The 19,058-nt window shown below is 39.8% G+C and overlaps 1 protein-coding gene across 1 annotated transcript in view; it reads left to right on the forward strand.

Moving 5' to 3' along the window:
* The first annotated feature begins 7,522 nt into the window (after positions 1–7,522).
* The window catches only part of PREX2 (phosphatidylinositol-3,4,5-trisphosphate dependent Rac exchange factor 2), a 176,629-nt gene continuing 165,093 nt past the window's right edge, over positions 7,523–19,058 (forward strand). The window contains exon 1 of the mRNA XM_031604865.2: positions 7,523–8,696. Coding sequence (XP_031460725.2) covers positions 8,244–8,696 — 453 coding nt within the window. The 5' untranslated portion in view covers positions 7,523–8,243. The remainder of the gene's footprint in view (positions 8,697–19,058) is intronic.

Below are 19,058 nucleotides of genomic sequence, written 5' to 3' on the forward strand. Positions count from 1 at the left end.
GACTGGATTGACTATGAGAACAAGAGTGCAGCCAGCAAGGAAGTGATTCTTTCTGTGTGTCTGGCACTTCAGGGACTGCTGCCCAAGCACTGTGCTCAGTTTTGGGCTCCCTGATACTAGAGGGACATTGATGGATTGGAATGATCTCACCAGAGGGCCAGCAGGAAAGCTTATAGGGCTGGAGAGCATGATGCCAGAGAAAGGGCTGAAAGAACCAGCTGGGTTTGTTCAGCCCAGAAGGCAGAGGAGCAGCTGGTGCTCCTCACTGCAGCTCCCTAGGTGGGAAGGTGTCTGTGGAACCAGAATCTTTTCTTGCAGTGCAAGACCTAGATGTTTTGGTTAAACTGAGGTAGAAATTAAGTATTACACTAAATCATTTAACTTTCTAGTGTACAAAACTTTTTTATTTCCAGCTGAAATACTCAATTTCTCTAAGCAAACAGTCATTTTAAAGGTGATATATAAAAAGAGTTGTGTTACAGCAGCAAAATCCTGGAAGATAAAGTTGCTAAATTAAAGTTGCTCTTATTTTTACAATTAAAAACAAAAAAACAAATGCAGTTTGTATGTCCTTGTCTGGTCAGTCTTGCCTGAAATAAATTGTTTTATTCATTTGTACAGGTAAAGTTGAAATGTGGTGGCCTGTTGGAGGCAAATTATGCAAATAGATTGTTAAATTCCTGTAAGTAGAAGCAGAATGGAAAGTTAATGAGAAATTCAGAGCAAATTATCATGTTTTATTTAAGGAATTTTGCAGATTTTTATTGTGTAATCCTTTTGTAGCTGACAAACTAGGTAGATCTATAAAGAACTGTTGTTGTTTAATGTATAAAAGTTATGGTAGTGATTTTTCTTTTTTGTTTTTTATACTTTTTGTCCTTTTCCTATCTTCCCCAAGAAGAAAAGTGTTGTAGGAATGCACTGTAAAATAGCGACTTTTCTGCCACAAGTAACTACTGCAAATCCCTGGTAATTATTGTTCTTTTTGTACTTACACAGATAAAATAAATGGGTAATAGTTCAAGTATGATTAGATTGCTAGTCCATATTTCATTTGAGTCTTTAATGGCGAGCAAAATTAATGGAGTTGTTATGATTTATGTTGGCCATCAATCAAACATTGTGTTGTTTTGTTTCATGGTTAAAGCACGTGGCTTTGGCTGCAGAATCTTTGATTCTCTGTTTGAACAAATGGAGAGAGAATATCAATGTACAAATCACAGTCTGTAAGATAACTTGCTATAAAGGAAGTTGCTGCTTTGGTAAACTTACTATTCAAATTTCATGAAAATCTGCTTTCATAAATGGATAGGCTTCATTTCTTCATAGAAAAATTTTATAGAGAACTTGGTAGTTATCAGCTGTACTTAGTCTTTCCGGGTGTTTCCAGTCCTGCTGTTTTTCTGCTAATTAATTTTGATGAAACGAAGATTTTTGAAGGATTAATTTTTCAGACTCTAAATCTTCTAATAGTAACAATCCTATTAAAGGAACAATATATTTATTCAGATTTCTCCATGGTAGTTGTCATTCTTTCAGCTCCTTGATTAAAGAAATTGGGCCCATCAAAATAAAACAACAGTTTTTCAGTGTAATGTAAAGTTCATCTTTTCTTGATTTATTGGTTTTGCTAGAACCTCTAACTTGGAATGCTTTCAAACTACTCCTTGCTCCATGCTTATACTCTTCAGAGGCTTGGAAATAGAAAATATATGCTTTGGGTATCATCAGCATTAAATCTCTGGTGTATAATGACAGTTTGCTCTGTACTTTAACTAGTGAACTTAGCATCTCAGCTGTTTTTTATTACCTGTGGAAGTTGTTGCATGACAAAAGAAACTAGGAGGAAAAAGAAGCTTTGCTGCCACATACCTTGTAGTACATCATACCTTGGATGGTCTGTATTTATTCTTGCTTTGGCAGAAGCAAAGAGATACAGTGCAAGTATCAGTTAAAGCAAAATGGAAATCATGGAACTTGTCAAATGCCGTTTGTTTGTGCTAATGTTACCAATGTGATTTGTATTCTGCTTACGTGTATGTATAGCTTGTTTCTCAACATCTGCTTTATGTTACCTCTCCTTGTCTTCCCACTCCCACCTGAAATATGCAAGTGCCTGCACAAAATAATTTCTGACAAAATGGGAATTGAGAGTTTTTTGTCCTGGTCTTTCAATTGATGATATTTTGAGTATTATGATAAAGAATTTAATTTCACCTGGAAATCAAAGCAAGATGTAAACATTTTATACTGAATTAGCAGCTTTTCTTGTTCTAGTATGAAATTTTCAGCAAACGTTGACAGTGTCTTATACTGTGCTTGCTATGATGAGAAATTAGTAACCCTTTTTACGCATTAGAAAAAGCTGAAAAAGTAATCTAAGTCATTGGATGAGAGTAAGTATTAAACAATGAGAACCCAGTTTTCTAGACAGCAAAACAAAGATTTTTTGAATAAAACACTTAGTGTATTAATTCCCGAACAACAGTAGCAAGTCTTTTGCACTTTGTGGGATGGAAGTTTCCACTCAGATTAATAAAATTACAGGAAAACTGTCTTGATGATGTTTTGTATCAAGAATATTTTAAGCTGAGTGAAAGAAGGCCTTCAGGTGGGCCTAAAGTTATGTACTGGTGGTCAAAGGAAAACTGCAGAAGTCAGATACAGATGCATCTATCTTGTTTCCTAGAATCATTAATGTTGGCAAACACCAAGATCATCTAGTCCAACCATCAGCTTATCCCCACCATTCACACTAGCCCATGTCCATCAGTGCCACACCTCCATATTTCTTGAACACTTCCAGGGTTGACGACTCTACCTCCTCCCTGGGCAGCTTGTGCCAGTGCCTCATCATCATCTCTACCCGCTGATGAATCTAATGTTCTTTCCATCTTCTAAATGTTGCAGAATGGTTGGGCATATTTATATGGTTAGTGGTTCTACTCCTATTGCTGGAAATTGACTTATTCCTGTCTTCTACTTGACTATAAACACGATATTGTCTTTGGAGAACTTGTTAGAACATGAGCTCCACTCCCACTTAAAGATTTCTGTTTGGAAGTTTTTAAAGACTATTTCTGTAACCAATGGTTCAAGTCTATACTCCTAGTGTAAGCTGTCCAAGGAGTTTAAAGTGTCTATTGTGATGCTTTGCTCTTAATTAGCTTTTTATTATTAGATTGTTAAAATTATTTATACCTTGAAGTAAATTAAATGGAAATTCACTATGCTTTTTCTTTATATTCCTTTTTGCTTTCCTGTCCTTTTTCAAAAAAGCCCCAAAAGTGATTGAGTTATTTTTGTCAGGTTCCATGTAATGCCTTGGTCCTCAGCCTGTTTGATTGTTCTGCAGCGCTTCCAAGTCACAGCAGATCAAAAAGGTGCTTTAATCAATCAGTTATGGTTTTTTTTTTTCCCATGAAGAGTTCAGAGTGATGTAAATCTGACTAGCAACATGAAAGACCTTGCATACTCCTAGGTTTACTTGTTTTACTTCTCACCAAGATGTAAGGTTCTATAAAATTACTTGGATAAACTGTATTCAGCTTATTTCAACTTGCGTGGTTTATAATTAATTTTCTTTCAATTTCATATAAGTTCTAAAAGAGGTTGTTAAATATCTAGTGAGGCTGTAATCAATCCGATGTCCTCTTGAAATGCAGGTGGAGTTGATTGTCCCCAGCTGTCCATTCTATCCTTCTGGGCAGATATGAAATACAATGAGATTTTGTTTAAATGACTTTTTTCAAGGTACACTAAGCTGGTGTTGATCCTAGTGGACAGCATTTTTACTAGCTTCACGTAAGGTCTTTTTTCCTAAACTAACAATTTCCTGAGATGATCTTTCTATGTTTCATGCTTTTTTTTTTTTAGTACTACTCTAGGTTCAAAGGTATCTGAGCTAACATCGCTACTCTCATGAGGTTTTGGAGGCATGCTGGCTTACATTAGATGTTCTTCTAAAAAAAACCAACCATCTGTAGTGATCGTTTGCCGTTTTGACTCTTGTATGGCTTCTTGCTGCAGTGTTTCTTAAAGGTACAATTGATTCTAATAGCAAAAACCATTCCTTCAATTACATAAAGTTATAATCTAAATTTTTGAATAAATTGTGCAGCAGTTCTTTACTTGCACAGGAAAGCTGAATGTCAGGTTTGTTTGCTGCATCTCCTGTGCTGGATGGAATAAAATAATTGAAAGCCTTTTATACAAATATGTACCATTACTAGCAGTTTGTGGAAAACTCGTGTGGTGAAGTCCAGCGTATTCAAGCTTGGATAGTAATAGCAGTCTAGGATTTTTTGTTGCTTTTTTGTTGGTTTTTTTTTTGGTGGGGAGCTAGTTGGTAGTCAGAATACTTAAATCTTATGATTACATGAGCTCACTGTAAGCAATCTTATGGAGGTTGGGGCCATTTAAATGTCTTTGTGGTCAGAGTATTTTCATCTTCCTTAAGAAATGCCATAAAGGAAGATTACAAAAGTGAGTACTTTGGTCCAATATGTACAAATAATGACTTGTTTTTTAAATTTGTGGCCACAAAGATCGTTCAGTGTAAACCTTGTGGTGATGATACACTGCAGTGTGTCAAGCTTAGCTCATAACAGTTTACAGCTAGTCTCCTACATACTAACCTTTTCATTGTTTAATACAGTACTAGACACCTGTAAACAGACTAATTTTATTCAGATGAACTTTGGAATGTTGCTTCTTAATCACATTTCTCGGATGGGTCTCTTAAACATTTGTGTGTATTTTTAATTCTGGTAGTACTCTGGGAAAACATAGTTTTGATAGATTTGATAGCAATTTCTGCATTGCATGGACAGTTTAGGGAGGTTAGACTGGGAGAAACTGCTGCATTTTCAAGATTACCTGAAGAAAAGGAACCCCCCTATAGTGTCTTCTACAAGGACAGTAGAAATGGCTTGCTTCTGCTAGACTGGTTTTTCTGCCCCTTCTGGAAAACTAAGCTTGGAGAGAGAAGTTTTTGATGTTAGTAAAAAGCTTTTGGCTTTCTCTGAAGACAATTTAAAGTTCCCAGCAAGATTGAAGACTCCTTTACAATGCTGTGGCACATGACAGGATACTCTGCAGAATGTCTAATTGCTTTTACCTGAGATCCTGGAAATCTCCTGCACTGGTAGCCATTGTTCAGTAGCAATACATGAAGAAATCTGTGTAGTTTTCCCATAGAATACCCAGGTGTTGTGGCAGATCACTGACCTTTAATTACAACAGTCTCTTATGCATAAGGGGCTTAATATCTGGAAGGGAAGCTTGTTCCAAGTTATCTGATAGGACCACAAAGATAAGTGAGGGACTGGAGCATCTTGCATACGAGGAGAGTGAGAGAGATGATAACATTCAGCTTGGAGAATAGCTTATGAGCAGTTTTATCAATGTTGTGAAATATGGGAGATACAGGAGCCAGGTCATTCTCATAAGTGCTTACTGAAAGAAAAACAGGGAACAAGCACATTAAATTCTCATTGAACAAGAGAGGAAATGCTGTGCAACACTGGTCACACAATGACACAAGTTGTCCAGAGGGAGGAATCCCCATCTGTGGAGATGATCAAAACCAGATTGGACAGCCTGTCCTGGGCAGCCTGCTGTAGGTGATGCTGCCTGAGCATGGGGGTGAACTAGAGGGTCTTGAGAGGTCCTGTCCATACCTAATAATTATGTGATTTCATAAGAAGGCCAAAAGTTGTGTGGTGTCATATTTTTTTCACTGGGACTCTTTAAATAGAATTCAGACTTGGCCCTCAAGTACCTTTGTACCAGAATAACTCTTGATGCATTCTGAAGAGATGGTGGTGTAGCACTGATCAATGGGAAGAATCTGTTTTTTGTGATTTCACCAAACTCATGTCTTTATACAGGTAGTGCTATCTATTGTTCAGGTTTCCTGGTAAATTACAGGACAAAACCTGGTTTTCCATTGCTCATGCTTTGTTTGAGCTGAATTTTTATCTTGTGCGTGTCCTACCTTTCCTTTTATTCTTTCTTTCCAGCTTTGTTGGGGTGAAAACAACGGTTGGAGCAATTTAGCTTTTTCTTGAGACTAGGGAGAAAAGAGCAACTTGTCTCTGTTGTCAGTACTTCAGGCAAGTTATCAGGAAAATTGATGAAGCTTGTGTATGTTTTTCATAGATTGTGCTTGGTATTTAGAACCTTTCCCTGTCACTGTGTATCTCCTGTGGGCTTTGTGTTCAGTGGCTTGAAGTCAGTCATAAAACTCTCTTCCATATTGTCAGTAATGCTTTTGCTGGCCCAACTAGATGGAGCATACTTGAATTAAGGAACAAGAGTGTGTGAGGATCGCAGGAATGTAGACAGAGACAGGATCACTTAAACTTAAGAGATCCTGCGAATAAGATGATAAATATTTGAAGAAAAGGAATTCTTATTGCTCTAGACTATGAGAAAACAACCCTATGCTGCCGCTCCTGACTCCTCTAGCCTTCATCTAGATCTGTGAGAATGCATGCAGGCTGTGAAAAGTAATGGTACAGTGGCTGAAGGCAAGAGCAAAAGGGAATATCCAAATCCAGAACCTGTACTCCCAAGGGGAAGAGATGGTGCTTGCTGACAGGAAATATAACTATTTTGAGGTATCTGGCTGAGAGAGGGCACCTGCATGTTTTTAAGAGTGAGGAAAGTGGTGGCTTAGTGTTCTTCTCCGTGGTTTTGGATCTCTTTGGTAGATATCACTTAAAACTGGTTCCATCATGGACTTTTTTTCTCTTTTTCTTTCCTTGCCACCACAGCACCAGCCCTCTTTGTATTAGTACAAGCAAGCGTGAAGCACTTAATCTTCTTCTCAGGTTCAAGGCATATGCCACAGACTTTTGGAACTCTGGATCTGTGCCTCTGTGGTGGAATCCACCTGAGAGGGTGAGGAAAGTCTCCAGCCACCCACCAGTTTATTTCAGGCAGGTTTCCTAAGGAAAAAGCTTCAATGATTGGACTATATTAGCTTCTCTGTCCCAGTCCGTTTTGAACCCATCAGTCCATGTAAACCAGATTTGACAGAGTAAGCTTCTCAAAAACATGAAGTTCTGATTTTCATGAAAATCACTGTCTGGTTTTGGAATGTGAGTCCCAAACTTCACTGACAGTGAGAGGGTGCTGTGTTGTGTTTAGAAAAGGGTGTGAATGCCTGTTTCTTTCAGTGTGTACAGATTCCCTGCATTTTCATTTCAGCTTGAAGAGGAATATCTTGTGAGAACTCTATTTGCTGTTTCCCAATGGAAGTCTGAGGCTGACAGCTACATGATTTTTCATTATCAGAATGCAAATACCTTTCCCTACGCTATCCCACTAGGGATTCTTGCTGTGTCAGTTTGCACTGTGGCTGTAGAAGAGTTTCACGCTCTTGTTTCTCTTTTCTTCCTTCCTTTTAGGATGTTGCAGGTTTAGGCACTTGGATACAGAATCTTGAACTTGAGTATTTGGGGTTTTTTTCCAGTTTCAGATTGAAGAGCTAGCCAGAGAAACCTTCAGCTTTTCACCAATGAGCTCAAAATTCACACATCCTGACATTTCAAGACATGAAAGATCACAGGATCATTAAGGTTGGAAATGGCCATTAAGATCATCTAGTCCAACCATCAACCCATCACAGCCGTGGCCACAAAACCACATCCCTCAGTACCCCACACATTTCCTCTTGTATGGGGTAGTTATATAGTTGTTACTGACTGAAAAAGTCATTGCATCTCTTTTCCTCTTATAACGTATTATGAAAATCTAAACTTCCAGTGTAGACAAGGTAACTGTAACCTGGGGATTTCGGAGAACTGTGTTTCAACAAACAGTAAGTATGTCAGAAGAACTTTTCTGTACCTATTGTAGAACATAGTGTTTGCACCCACTTAGCACGCAGATGTTCTCACCTCTCTATTTGTTCAGAAGCAGAGTGCAACACGCAGTCACACGTGAGTATATTTGTACTATTTGCCTCGTGGGAAGGTGTGAAAGGGGAAGCAGAAATGGCTCTTTTGCTGAGGATTGGAACAAACCACAAACAACTGCCGGTTCCCCGGCCAGCCAGCTCGTTGGGACATTTTTATAATTCTTGTGCTGTGTTGCTGGAGATCTCCAATTAGCCTCAAACCGGAGCTCGCAGCTTGTGTGCAAAACAGGCAGCTGCTGGCACGCAATCTTCCCCGAAGTTGTTTCCTTTCCTTTTTCCTGAGATTTAGCGCAGGGGGGGAAGGGGTTGGAGTCACATGGATACAGAGCTTTTGATTAATGTCCAAGTCTGGGCTGCGGCGGAGGCTTTCCAGCCTCTCAGCGAACGGGGCGAGCTGGGAACCAGTGACCGCTCGTTTCCTCCAGGCTGCGTCCCCTTCCTGACGGGAAAGGAGGGCGCACCGGGCAGGCTACGCGCCTGCCGAGCTCGGGCGGCTCCAGAAGCCGGAGCTGGGGCTGCTTTGTGCCTGGGCACCCGCGGGGACCGGGCCCGGCCGCGCAGCTCCGCGGGCTCTTTTGTTGTTCTCGCCGGCAGCCCGGCTGCGAGCCCCGCTATTCCGCGCCGCACCATGACGGAGGAAAGCAAAGGGGAAGGCAAGGGAGAGAGCGGGAAGGACTTGGAGAAGCAGCTTCGCCTGCGCGTGTGCGTCCTCAACGAGCTGCTCAAGACGGAGCGGGACTACGTGGGCACGCTGGAGTTCCTGGTGTCGGTGAGCAGCGCGGGGGGCTCAGCCCGCGGGGGGTGGCGGGGCCGTTCGCCGCCGTCAAGCTGCGCTGAGGGGAGAGTGGGGCTGAGGCGCTTCGGGACGGCTGCGGAGGGGGTGCTCTCCGGCTGCCCCCCTCTGGAGCCCGCCCGGATGACCTCACTTCTCCGGGCACGGGGCTGGGGGGGCAGCGTGCTGCGTTCCGGTCTGTCCCGGCTGCCGGGCTCGCGTCCGTTCTGCTCTTTGGAATAGTCCCCGAAAGGCATCGGGGCGGGGTCAGGCGGGGACGGAGGGGTGCTGGTGTGGAGCAGCTGCTTGGCATTAAAGCCACATGTGGCCTCGTTCCTGTCTTGTGATGCGGGGTCAGCTGGAAGGTAGCACGCTGTGGGCAGAGCCGAGCTGCAGCAGCCCTAGCTTCCCCTGCAGCTGGCTGTCGCTGTGGGTGAGTGTTGTGCCAGGTAGCTCCCAGCTGGGAAGCCAGAAGTTTTCACCCTCTGAGGAAAAATAGAGGAACGACGATGACTTAACAGATGTGTGTGGTGTTTCCTTTGCACGAAGTGCCAGAGTGTCACCTCAGGACCTCCTGAGATGAGTATGTCCAACTCATGGGATCGTTAGGATTGGAAAAGACCGCTAAGATCACAGAGTCCAACCATCAACCCCTCACCACCACTGTGCTGCTAAACTGCATCCTTCAGTACTCATCTTGTTAACTGTGCGGATCTTTCACAGTAGCCCCATTTACTTTCTTCTCCTCTCCTGTCCTGTTGAGGAGGGGAAATCCTTCCTACTGCAAATTTCCTGCTTTGCTGCTCTGAGATCTGTGAACTTTCAGCTTATTATCATGAAAGAGGAAACTCTCAACTTGGCTGTGACAGGGAGAATAAAAGCCTAGGCACAGGAGTGAAATAAGATCTACAGAGTAGCTTATTTTCCCCATATGTTTATCCTCAGCAGAACCATGAAAGATGGTAAACGGTCCAATATGTTTTCTGTTTTATTTCTGAACATTTAACATGCATATTTGAGAAGGTGGCTGTGCAATTGTTTTGTTTCCTTTTAACAATCAGATTTTACCTACTGTGAAATAAAAAGAAAAATCACATGGAAAAAAAGGAGGAACATTGGAGTTATGCATAGTTCTGTCATGTTTTTTTAATATTCATTTGTTTGTGAACAGAACTCAAGTGATAGTTCAGAGATCTAAATCCTTCACAGGGAGATGTTGTGCTCTTTAACTGTACCTTAGCCTTGGTTTGAGGAAATATTTTCTGAGCTTTCCCTTAGCATGTCTACTTCAACTGCTGTTGAGCATGGTGGTGGATTTTGGGAGGGGAACGACTCTGGAGTAATCTTCAGAATGAAGACAGATCCCATCTATTACATGTCATCAGTGTGCTTGTTACTTAGCTGTTTCTCGGTCCAGAGGCTAGATCTTCTCATCGTGAAGTTGTCTTAGGGCATACAGGCTGGATTCCTTTTGGATGAAGATGAAAGATTTTCTCTTCGGGCATGTTGGGTATTGATGAGTGTGGACTAGAACCAGATTGAAGTGATTCCCCCACACGATGGTGTGTGATCTCAGTGCTGACTGTTTTTCTGTCCAAATCCTATCCTATTTTGCAGGCTAAATCTTAAACTAGACAGCTCAAGATGTTGAACTTCCACTGAAAGTTAGTAGCTTGGCTTCCAGGTCTCAACAAAGTCAGTGGATCTCACTGTGCTGGAAGCTTGGTTTCCTTTATGAATGAAAAGCTGGAGCCGTTTATAGTTTCTTTTACAGTTTGCATGAAGTTAATAGGAACTGGAATAGTCACTTTAGAACAAGTGTGGTGTCAGGATTAGGGCTTATTTCTTCTGCAGGGTTACGGACCTTAATGTTTTGTGATTGTATGGTTCCTGTGGAGTTGTAGCAGTGGAACAAGAGAGCGAACTCTTCACCCATTTGGACTGAAATTGTCATTTTGTGCGCATACCCAGTTGTGAAAGCAGTTATATTAAGAGACAGGAAAATTCAGTTTTCTTCCATCCATTGTTCAGGGACAACACATGTATGGGATTTTGATGTACGTCATACCATACCTAGCTCTTGTTCTTGAATACTTTGTGCGTCTTTGAAGAGAATTGATAACGTGCACTGCCCTTTGGCTGAGGCAAAAATACGCAGTTGCAATGGGCTGTATGTCAGTATGTAATATAAGCAGATGTGGAAGGGGAGTGTAAACCTGATGTAACTGCACAGTGGGAAGAGGAAACGCGTGTTGTTGATAATCATGGTGGGGAATGATGTTTACCTGCTACAACCAGTGACTGGCTGGAGAATGAAGAGATTTTGAGGAGGGAATAGCTTTTCTGGTGTATATATCTATGTGAGAAATGCTTTGATCATTTTCCTGGGGGATGTCTATTATTTGTTAAAATTATTTAGGTTCTTCAGTTTATATCAAGATTAAAAAGCATCTCACCAAAGACAAATTTCTTAATGGTTAATTAAAATGCTTTTGTTATGCTGTTCTGCTGTGATGGTTCATTCTCCAGTTGGCTTGTGTATTCTGTCAGAAGTCTACAAGTCTATGAATTGCAAAGCAGATTTAATAGGTTCATTATTTGGCTGGATAGATGGATCTGAATCGTTCCCACGTGAGGTCATTACCCTCTTCTTGGTTTTATGCTTTGTAAATACAGTATTGTTTTTAATCTGCTTTCATCACAGATCACATCAGAGTGAAAAGATTTGTTTATATTAATACTACTTTTTCAGCTCTCCCAAATCTTCTGGGAATAAACCATGGTAGCATGGTGTGTTGATATATCAATAATACTGAGCAGTAACAATGATAGGTCCACCTGAATGAAATCTGTAGATGTACACGAGGTGGATAAACTTAAGTCCCCCAAAAGTCACAGCAATGTAAGAGGCAGTAGATACGCTTAGGAAATCGGGAAGAGGAGCTTAAACTTTTCCTTCAAACATTTCATTAGAATACTTGGACTGTCATTTCATTACCTGAGTTTTTGTTCTTGTTAGCATTCAGCATTTTTTGAAATAGCTGTATCTACTGATAGAGGAACTTAGCTGAGGCACTAAAGCATTTTTTGAAAATTGTATCTACAGGTGGAGTTTATTATGGCCTATAATATGAGGTTTCTATTACAAGATATTAATATTTCACTGGCTAAAATAACAATTGGGATTTTTCTGATGCTGGGTCATACTTCTCTGGTGGTCATGTCATCTTCCAAGAAAGCTCTGTTTTCCAGTGATGTAGAAGCTGTATCTGAATAGAGAAGAATAGAGGAGAACCATTTATTTTATATATTTATTTTCCCACCAAGTTCTATCTGGAGGGGGGGATATACCTCATCTATTTCATTCTTTTCAGAAAATGAAGAAGTACTTATTTAGTGCTCTCTGCGTAAACATAGTGAAATTTTCATGTTTTCCTTCAGAAATAGCATGATTAGTTAAGTAGAGTAAAGCTAAATAGGCTTTTCCAAGATTATTGTTGATCCAGTATTTTATGCTGAGGAATATACTTGACGTTTTAATGAATTATTAAAAAGTTTTTAACTTTTAATTAACTTTATGCTTTCTTACGAAGTTTCATTTTCTACATAAAATTGGGTATTCATCTGAAATCTCAATGTACCAGTAGTAAAGAAACCAGTAAAACAAGAGTTAGAAGTTGCTGAGAATTTAAAAATTGTTTGATAATAGAAAGGTGCTAAATAATGGCTGGCTTAATTTGTAACTTTATAACTTGGTTTGAGGCTTAGTTATAGCTTTATTTCTTGCTGATACTGAATCAATAAAGGCAAACCAAGGTATGTTGCAGGGATATAGGCAAAATACAATTCATTACAATATACTTAAGGAAAGAGATTCAATTTAAGAATAGAAATTGGACGTGCATTAGATCTACTACATTTGGTACTTTTGGGGGAAGCTGTGAAAGTAGAGTTTGTTTATACATGATAAGGATTGTTTTTCTGATGCAGTCTTTGTTCTGACAAATTTGACGTTGATAGGAATAGCAGCAGATGTTAGCAGTTGTGTAAGTGTTCCAAAACCCCATGGCATAAGTCCGGGCAACTTGTTAGATCCTGAGGCAGCTGGAAGAAAAAGACAGCCAGTTATGTAGAATATGGCATGGTTTACAGAATCTCTTCATGCACTTCTCTGCCAGTTAATTCTCAAATTTGTGGTTAATTCCATTAGATTCTACTGCACTATCTTGTCTCCCTTCTGCTTACAGTAAAGTGAAAAAGGGTTAGTTTTCTGTGAATGTGCTCTGTTAAGGGAAGTAGAATCCTTCCTTTTCAGTGGGCATAAAGAGATTTTGTTTGAAGTTTACTTCCCAGCCTTCACAGTGTCTGTGTGACACCTTGGGATCTGTATTTCCTTGCCACGCTGTGCCTTTCCTTTCTCCTGTCTCAGTAGGTATTTCTCTGAATGTTTAGCAGACTAATTAGCCGGACAGGTGATTAATAGTAACTGAGAGTCCACATAAGCTTTAGTCAAATTCAGCACTATCATTTCAGATTGGCAGTGGATGTTTTGTCCTGGATTGAAACTCCCCAATGGTTATGCTAGATGGTGCAATTCAGTGTTGGACCTTTGAGAGAAGAGCCATTGTAAGATGATCTTTTATGGCTTTGTGTTGTTTTTTGTATGCGTGAATATCTATGTTAAATAGGTTATGTTATATATATCTCAATTACAGTAATGATTAGTAACTTCATAATGGTTTGCATAATTACATCTAATAAAAGGGATTTAAATGAATGGAAAGGGAAGGGTTTTAGCTGGCTGCATTTTTTGATAAGCTTATGTGATTTCCTTTCTCTTCAGGAAAAGAAAAGCAACATTCTATGGCTACTTCATCATAAAAAGTCAAAAGGAAGTGCACGCACAATTACCATAGAAAGTCAATATCTTTTCCATTCACTTCCAATTTCTGTTGTTTTTTAACACGTCTAAGCATTACAAAATACTGAATATGGTATTCTATTCTTATTTGACTTGGTTGGCTATATCAATTGCACCACCTGTGGTCTTTGTCAGTGTAGGGGTAACTGCTTAAAAGCTGTTTAATTCTGTGTAACCCCCATCCTCAACATTGAAAGCTTGCTTTGTAGAGTGGATTAGCAAGAAGAGATTACTTGCATCTCTGCTAGCTGAGCACAGAACCTTGCACAGTTTGCAGAAGGTTCAACAATAGCAAAAACTATTTTTTTTTCGAAAGTATTTTCAAGCATGTATCTATCTTATCTTGTTTGGAAGCACAGTTAATTATACAGCACTACTGATAAATACTTGATACATCTCAATGGATTTTTCCTTACTGCTCTCAGATTTACTTACACTATTTTGAAAATCTGCTTTTTAAGAAAAATGTTTTTTTATGCATTCAGGGAAACATTTAAAATATTGAAAAGAGAAATCTTTTTTTTCATAGCATCTAATAAACTTTTCATAAGACTTATTATAGACTGAGATGTAGTATACTGAAGAGGATGATATGCTTAGGATCTTATACAGTTTAACTTCTTGATTTATCTGTATTCATAAATATCATTGTAGTTTTTCAGTTATTCCTTTGGTCTGCCTTATAGCTCAGTCTGAGCTCTGCTGGCCCATATATTTTACAAGATTTTGAAGTGAGCGGCTATTTAAGAAAAGACAATTTGGGGGAAACATAAATCCAAACTAAGTTACTCTGTGCAGCCTGTTGAATGGTATGATTTCAAGCATTTACAGAGACATATTTTTTAAATCTCTTCAGGAACAATTGTTCTTACCATTTTAAAACAGCAAGTGGTTTGAAACTATGCATTCTGAGGTTAGTAGGTTTTTGGTAGAGTTAGCATGAAGAGAGTAAATGTGTCAAAACAAGGGAATTCCAAGTTAGTGACAGTATTACTGTATAGGGGGAATTGAGAAGTTCTTCACATTGGAAACAAAAAGGAAATGTATTTTGGCCAAAATAAACAAATCCTAACTGGCTGTAGTTGGCCTAAGAAACAAGTGGGGACAACTAGCCAGTCAGTAGAAGGCTATTAGCCGTATGTCTAATGTTAAGTATATGTCCCTGTTTGGGAAGGGATTGATCTGCCCGTGAATGAAGTATAGAGCTGAGCAGGATAATTTAAATTATTAATTTAGGCTTTAACTTATATAAGTATATTGAACAATTTCACATTCATATGTACTCACGGATATTCTTTTTTAGGATTTTTAATTATTTTCTTGTTCCTGCTTTAAATCTAGACTATACATGTTTGTCCAGTTTTCTGTAAATGACTTTATGAGGGTGGATAGAGAGAGGACAAGGGGGAATTGTTTTAAATTAAGACAGTGAGGTTTAGGTTAGATATTAGGAGAAAGCTTTTATCTCAGAAGGTGGTGATGCACTGGAACAGGTTGCCCAAGGAGGTTGTGGAGGCTCCATTCCTGGAGGCATTCAAGGCCAGGCTGGATGTGGCTCTGGGCAGCCTGGTCTGGTGGTTGGTGACTCTGCACATGGCAGGGGTGTTGAAACTAGATGATCATTGTGGTCCTTTTCAATCCAGGCCATTCTATGATTCTATTTTCAACTGAACAGAATTGTCCCTTTCTTTGGTGAATTTTGGTGTGTGTTGGTGTGGGACCCAAGAGTGTGCTTAAGGGTAGGCTACTGAGAAGGAATATGAAGTCTTGTAAAAATAGAGATAGCAAAGTCCAAATTCAGCTGGCATTGAAATGATAGCTGTGAAGGCCAGTGGAAGGGGCTTTCAAAAATACATTGGTAGGAAGAAGGGGCTAAGGAAAATGTGTGCCTCGTGAAGGGGGTCACCGAAAATTCTCAGGTACTCCATGCTTTTTCTTCTGGAGTTTTCGCAGAAGAGTTCCCTGTAGTCCCGTTAAAGCCCACTCACTGGTTTTGTGGGAAGGTGTTACTGCCTTCAGCAGAAGGAAGCACAGTTACAAAGCACGTAAAGCAAGTGGATATACAGAAGTCTGGGTCTTAATAGGATGCATGTGAGAGAGCTGGCCAATGTCATTGTGAGGCCTTTCTTTCATCTTTGGTCATGGAGACTGTGGTGAGTTCCAAAAGACTGTGAAAATACAAGTCTCCAGCACAGCTTCAGGAAGGTCAAGGAAGAGGATGTGGAGAAGTATAAATTCGTCAGCCTCACCTCAGTCCTTAGGGAGATTATACAGTCAGTCATCTTCAAAACAGCCTCCATGCTTTTGAATGAAAAAGTGGTGATTGAAAACCAGCTATTGGGATGTCAACAGGCTGTAGCAATGTACTGAGAGGAGCTTCATGAAGTTCAGTGAAAGCAGTAGAACTCCTGCCCCAGGACTGGAATGACCTTGTGCCACTAGTGTAGTCTGGGAAGGCTAAGAAGCAACTTGAAAGAAAGGGCGTTCTGAGTGCTTGTGCACAAGAACTTGAACAGGAGTGCAGCTGTGCATTGCTGAAGGCAGTCAGCATTCTGGGCTGTTTTAGCCAGGCTGTTAACAGATTGAGGGAAGTGATTCTTTTGCCTGTCTTCTGCATGTTATAAGAATTTTGCGAGCCAAGTTTTGGCCTCCTTCTTTAAAGAAGGAATTTGTTTACTGGAGAATGTCAAGAGGAGGTCCAGGGAGGTGATGAGGCACCTGAAGCATGCTATCTGTGAAGAGAGGCTGAAAGAATGAGGTTTCTTCTACCTTAAGAAGCAAAGTTTCAGGAAATTTTTATTGCTGTCTGTAACTGCTTCCTGATGGAGATACGGAGATGGAGCTACTTTTCTCTCAAAGTATACACTGTAGACAAAGGAGATGCAATGGAAAATGGGAAATTCCAACTCAAAATGAGAAGCAAAATATTCTTTGCTATGAAGGTGGTCCAGCACTGGGACAGATTGATCGTAGGCTGTAGAATAACTATGATTTGTTCAAAGCTCAGCTGGGCAAGACTGAGGAGCCTGTCCTAGTTGATGTTGTTTTGATGAAGTGATTGGGCCAGATGAACTTTGGAGGTCCCTTCCTGTCTACATGACTTGTCATTTTAGCAGTTTATTGATATGACAAGGAAAAAGACTGTCTCGAAGTTTGAGCTCTTCAGGGGAGCAAAAACTTTGCAGCTTTGTACCTCTTTTTTGTTTCCTCTGTCCTCTGAAATTGCATCACAGTTGGACAGGCTACACCATTCAGCAAGCGAATATTCAAAATAGTAGAAGAAACAGATAATTTTCCCACTGTATTACCTTTGTTCAGGGAATAGATAATCTGGCAGTTCTGAAATATTTTTCTTTGTGTGTTCAGAGATCTCTCAGTGCATTTCTGTCATTAATAAATCAAATCTGAGTAGTTCTACAAATGGTAAACTTAAAGACGGAACTTGATTTTGTGTCCCAGAGGAAGCTTGTGGCTGAGCCAGAAATATAATCTGATGTTTTGATTCCCAGTTCAGTACTCCAACAGCAAAATTGTCCTTTCCCTTTATATATAATTGATGCTAGAGGAATGAATATCTGCTTGAAACATCTGAGAAACTTTAAGGCTAACTCCTGAAAGTCAGTTTCATTTTGCATAAGCTTTAGTGCTACTGTAGTTCTTTCACAGTCTGTTCACAGCTCAAGTTATCACATTCTAAGGACAGAACTGAGATATTAGGGGCTAACACTTGATTTTCTCATGAGCTGGACCATAGAAAATTCTCAGTATTTGAAGCCTCTTGAGAGATACTAAAGGTGCTTTTATTTGTGTCAAAAATACAAAAACAACAACAACAAAAACCTACCAAAAAACAATCAGGAAGATATAATTGGATAGCAGCTATTCAGAGCTTAAAGGCTTGTCATGAGTTGCTGGCTGAAGGACAATAGCTAGTGTCATATACTGTGCAGTCTGAGAAACAGCTCAGAAAGTGACACTTGGAATATACGTGTGGCTATGACCTCTGAGTCCCCAGATGAAATGGCTGGTGTGTATTTCAGAAACTGTAACTCAAAAAGGCTAACCTGTTGGAGGGTAGTTTCAGTTGGGCTAGACTTGTGCTTGTAATTGCTGTACATGTTGTTAATGTCCAGCTCTTTGAAAAGCCTAATTCTTTTCCTTACTGACTTAGAGCTGTGCTCATATAAAGCCTGCAGTAATTTGTATCTTGGGGCTTGGTTTGGAACAGTTTGCTGGCAAGCACCAAAAGGTGAGTTTGGAAGCCAAGTGTCTGCTTTAGAACACCTTGTCATGGGCACCAATTGGTGAAATAGATGAGATACCTGTATTTGTGCCCTCACTGCTCTTTGCTCCCCAAGTCACAGCAGTTTAAAACAAACTGGTTTTATATTGTTACCTAAAAATTCCAGATTGGGAATTAAGTTATATGCTGATTACTAGGTAACAGTATGAAAGTGGAGTAACCGCTGAAACTGACTGTACAGTTTGTATGTTCTTCAGAATAGGTACCTCAGGAATCAGCAACTTTCTGTTCTATATTAATGAAAAAAGCTGGAAAGTACTAGATACAAAGCTGAAGAATGGAAAGTAAGATTTCTCTTCCCTACCCTTTAATACACTTTCAGGATGTTCTCATGTTCTTCTGTGAATTTAATTGGCCGTGTTTTTACTTCTTAATCCCAAATGTAACATTTTGGAAAAAATGGGATGCTAAAAGCACAGTGCTATAAAGTTGAAATGATATACTGTGTAACCAAGTGATTGATCTCTGGGATGCTATAAATTTGTGTAACAAGACTGGAAAATCACTTCATTTTATTGCTTAGCATGTGCTGTTACCTTACCCAAGGAATTTAAGCATATGGTGTATCCAGATGCCTAGCTGAAATAGCAGGCTATATGATGCTTTGAAATGTCCTTGGATTTTGTACTGTGAGTGTGGTAAAGGGACTTGACTTCAAAAGTCGAAGGTGTTTGTGGCTGAGAGCTCTAAATTGTATGAGCAGTGCTTTCATTAAAAACATGTCAAACCCTTACATGATAGAGGGAAGTAGTGGCATGTACCTGCAGAGTTGATGTTTTGTGAAATGTTCATTACTGATTAGTGCCTATTTATTCTTTTGTGGTCTGGGCAATGATACGTTTTGCAGAAGCCATATAAAGCAAGAAGATGGTAAATAACATCCAGTTTCATAAAATGTCTTTAAATACAGCCAACCTGAATTTTTGTTCTTGAAACCTTATAAAAGCTACTTAAAGATGAACTTGCAGTGTAAGATACAGACCTAAAATGAATTGTTGGAAGGAACCTGTGAATTGCTGTGATACATTTAATGGTAGGTCTGTCACAGTTGTTTTTTTAACAATGTTGATAAGTAGCATTATCTTATGAAATCATCTTCTTCCCATCCTCGGACATCAGCATTTTCAGGCTGTTT

This window comes from Phasianus colchicus, chromosome 3 (genome assembly GCF_987193195.1).
Source record: "Phasianus colchicus chromosome 3, bPhaCol1.hap1.1, whole genome shotgun sequence".
Lineage (NCBI taxonomy): Eukaryota > Metazoa > Chordata > Aves > Galliformes > Phasianidae > Phasianus > Phasianus colchicus.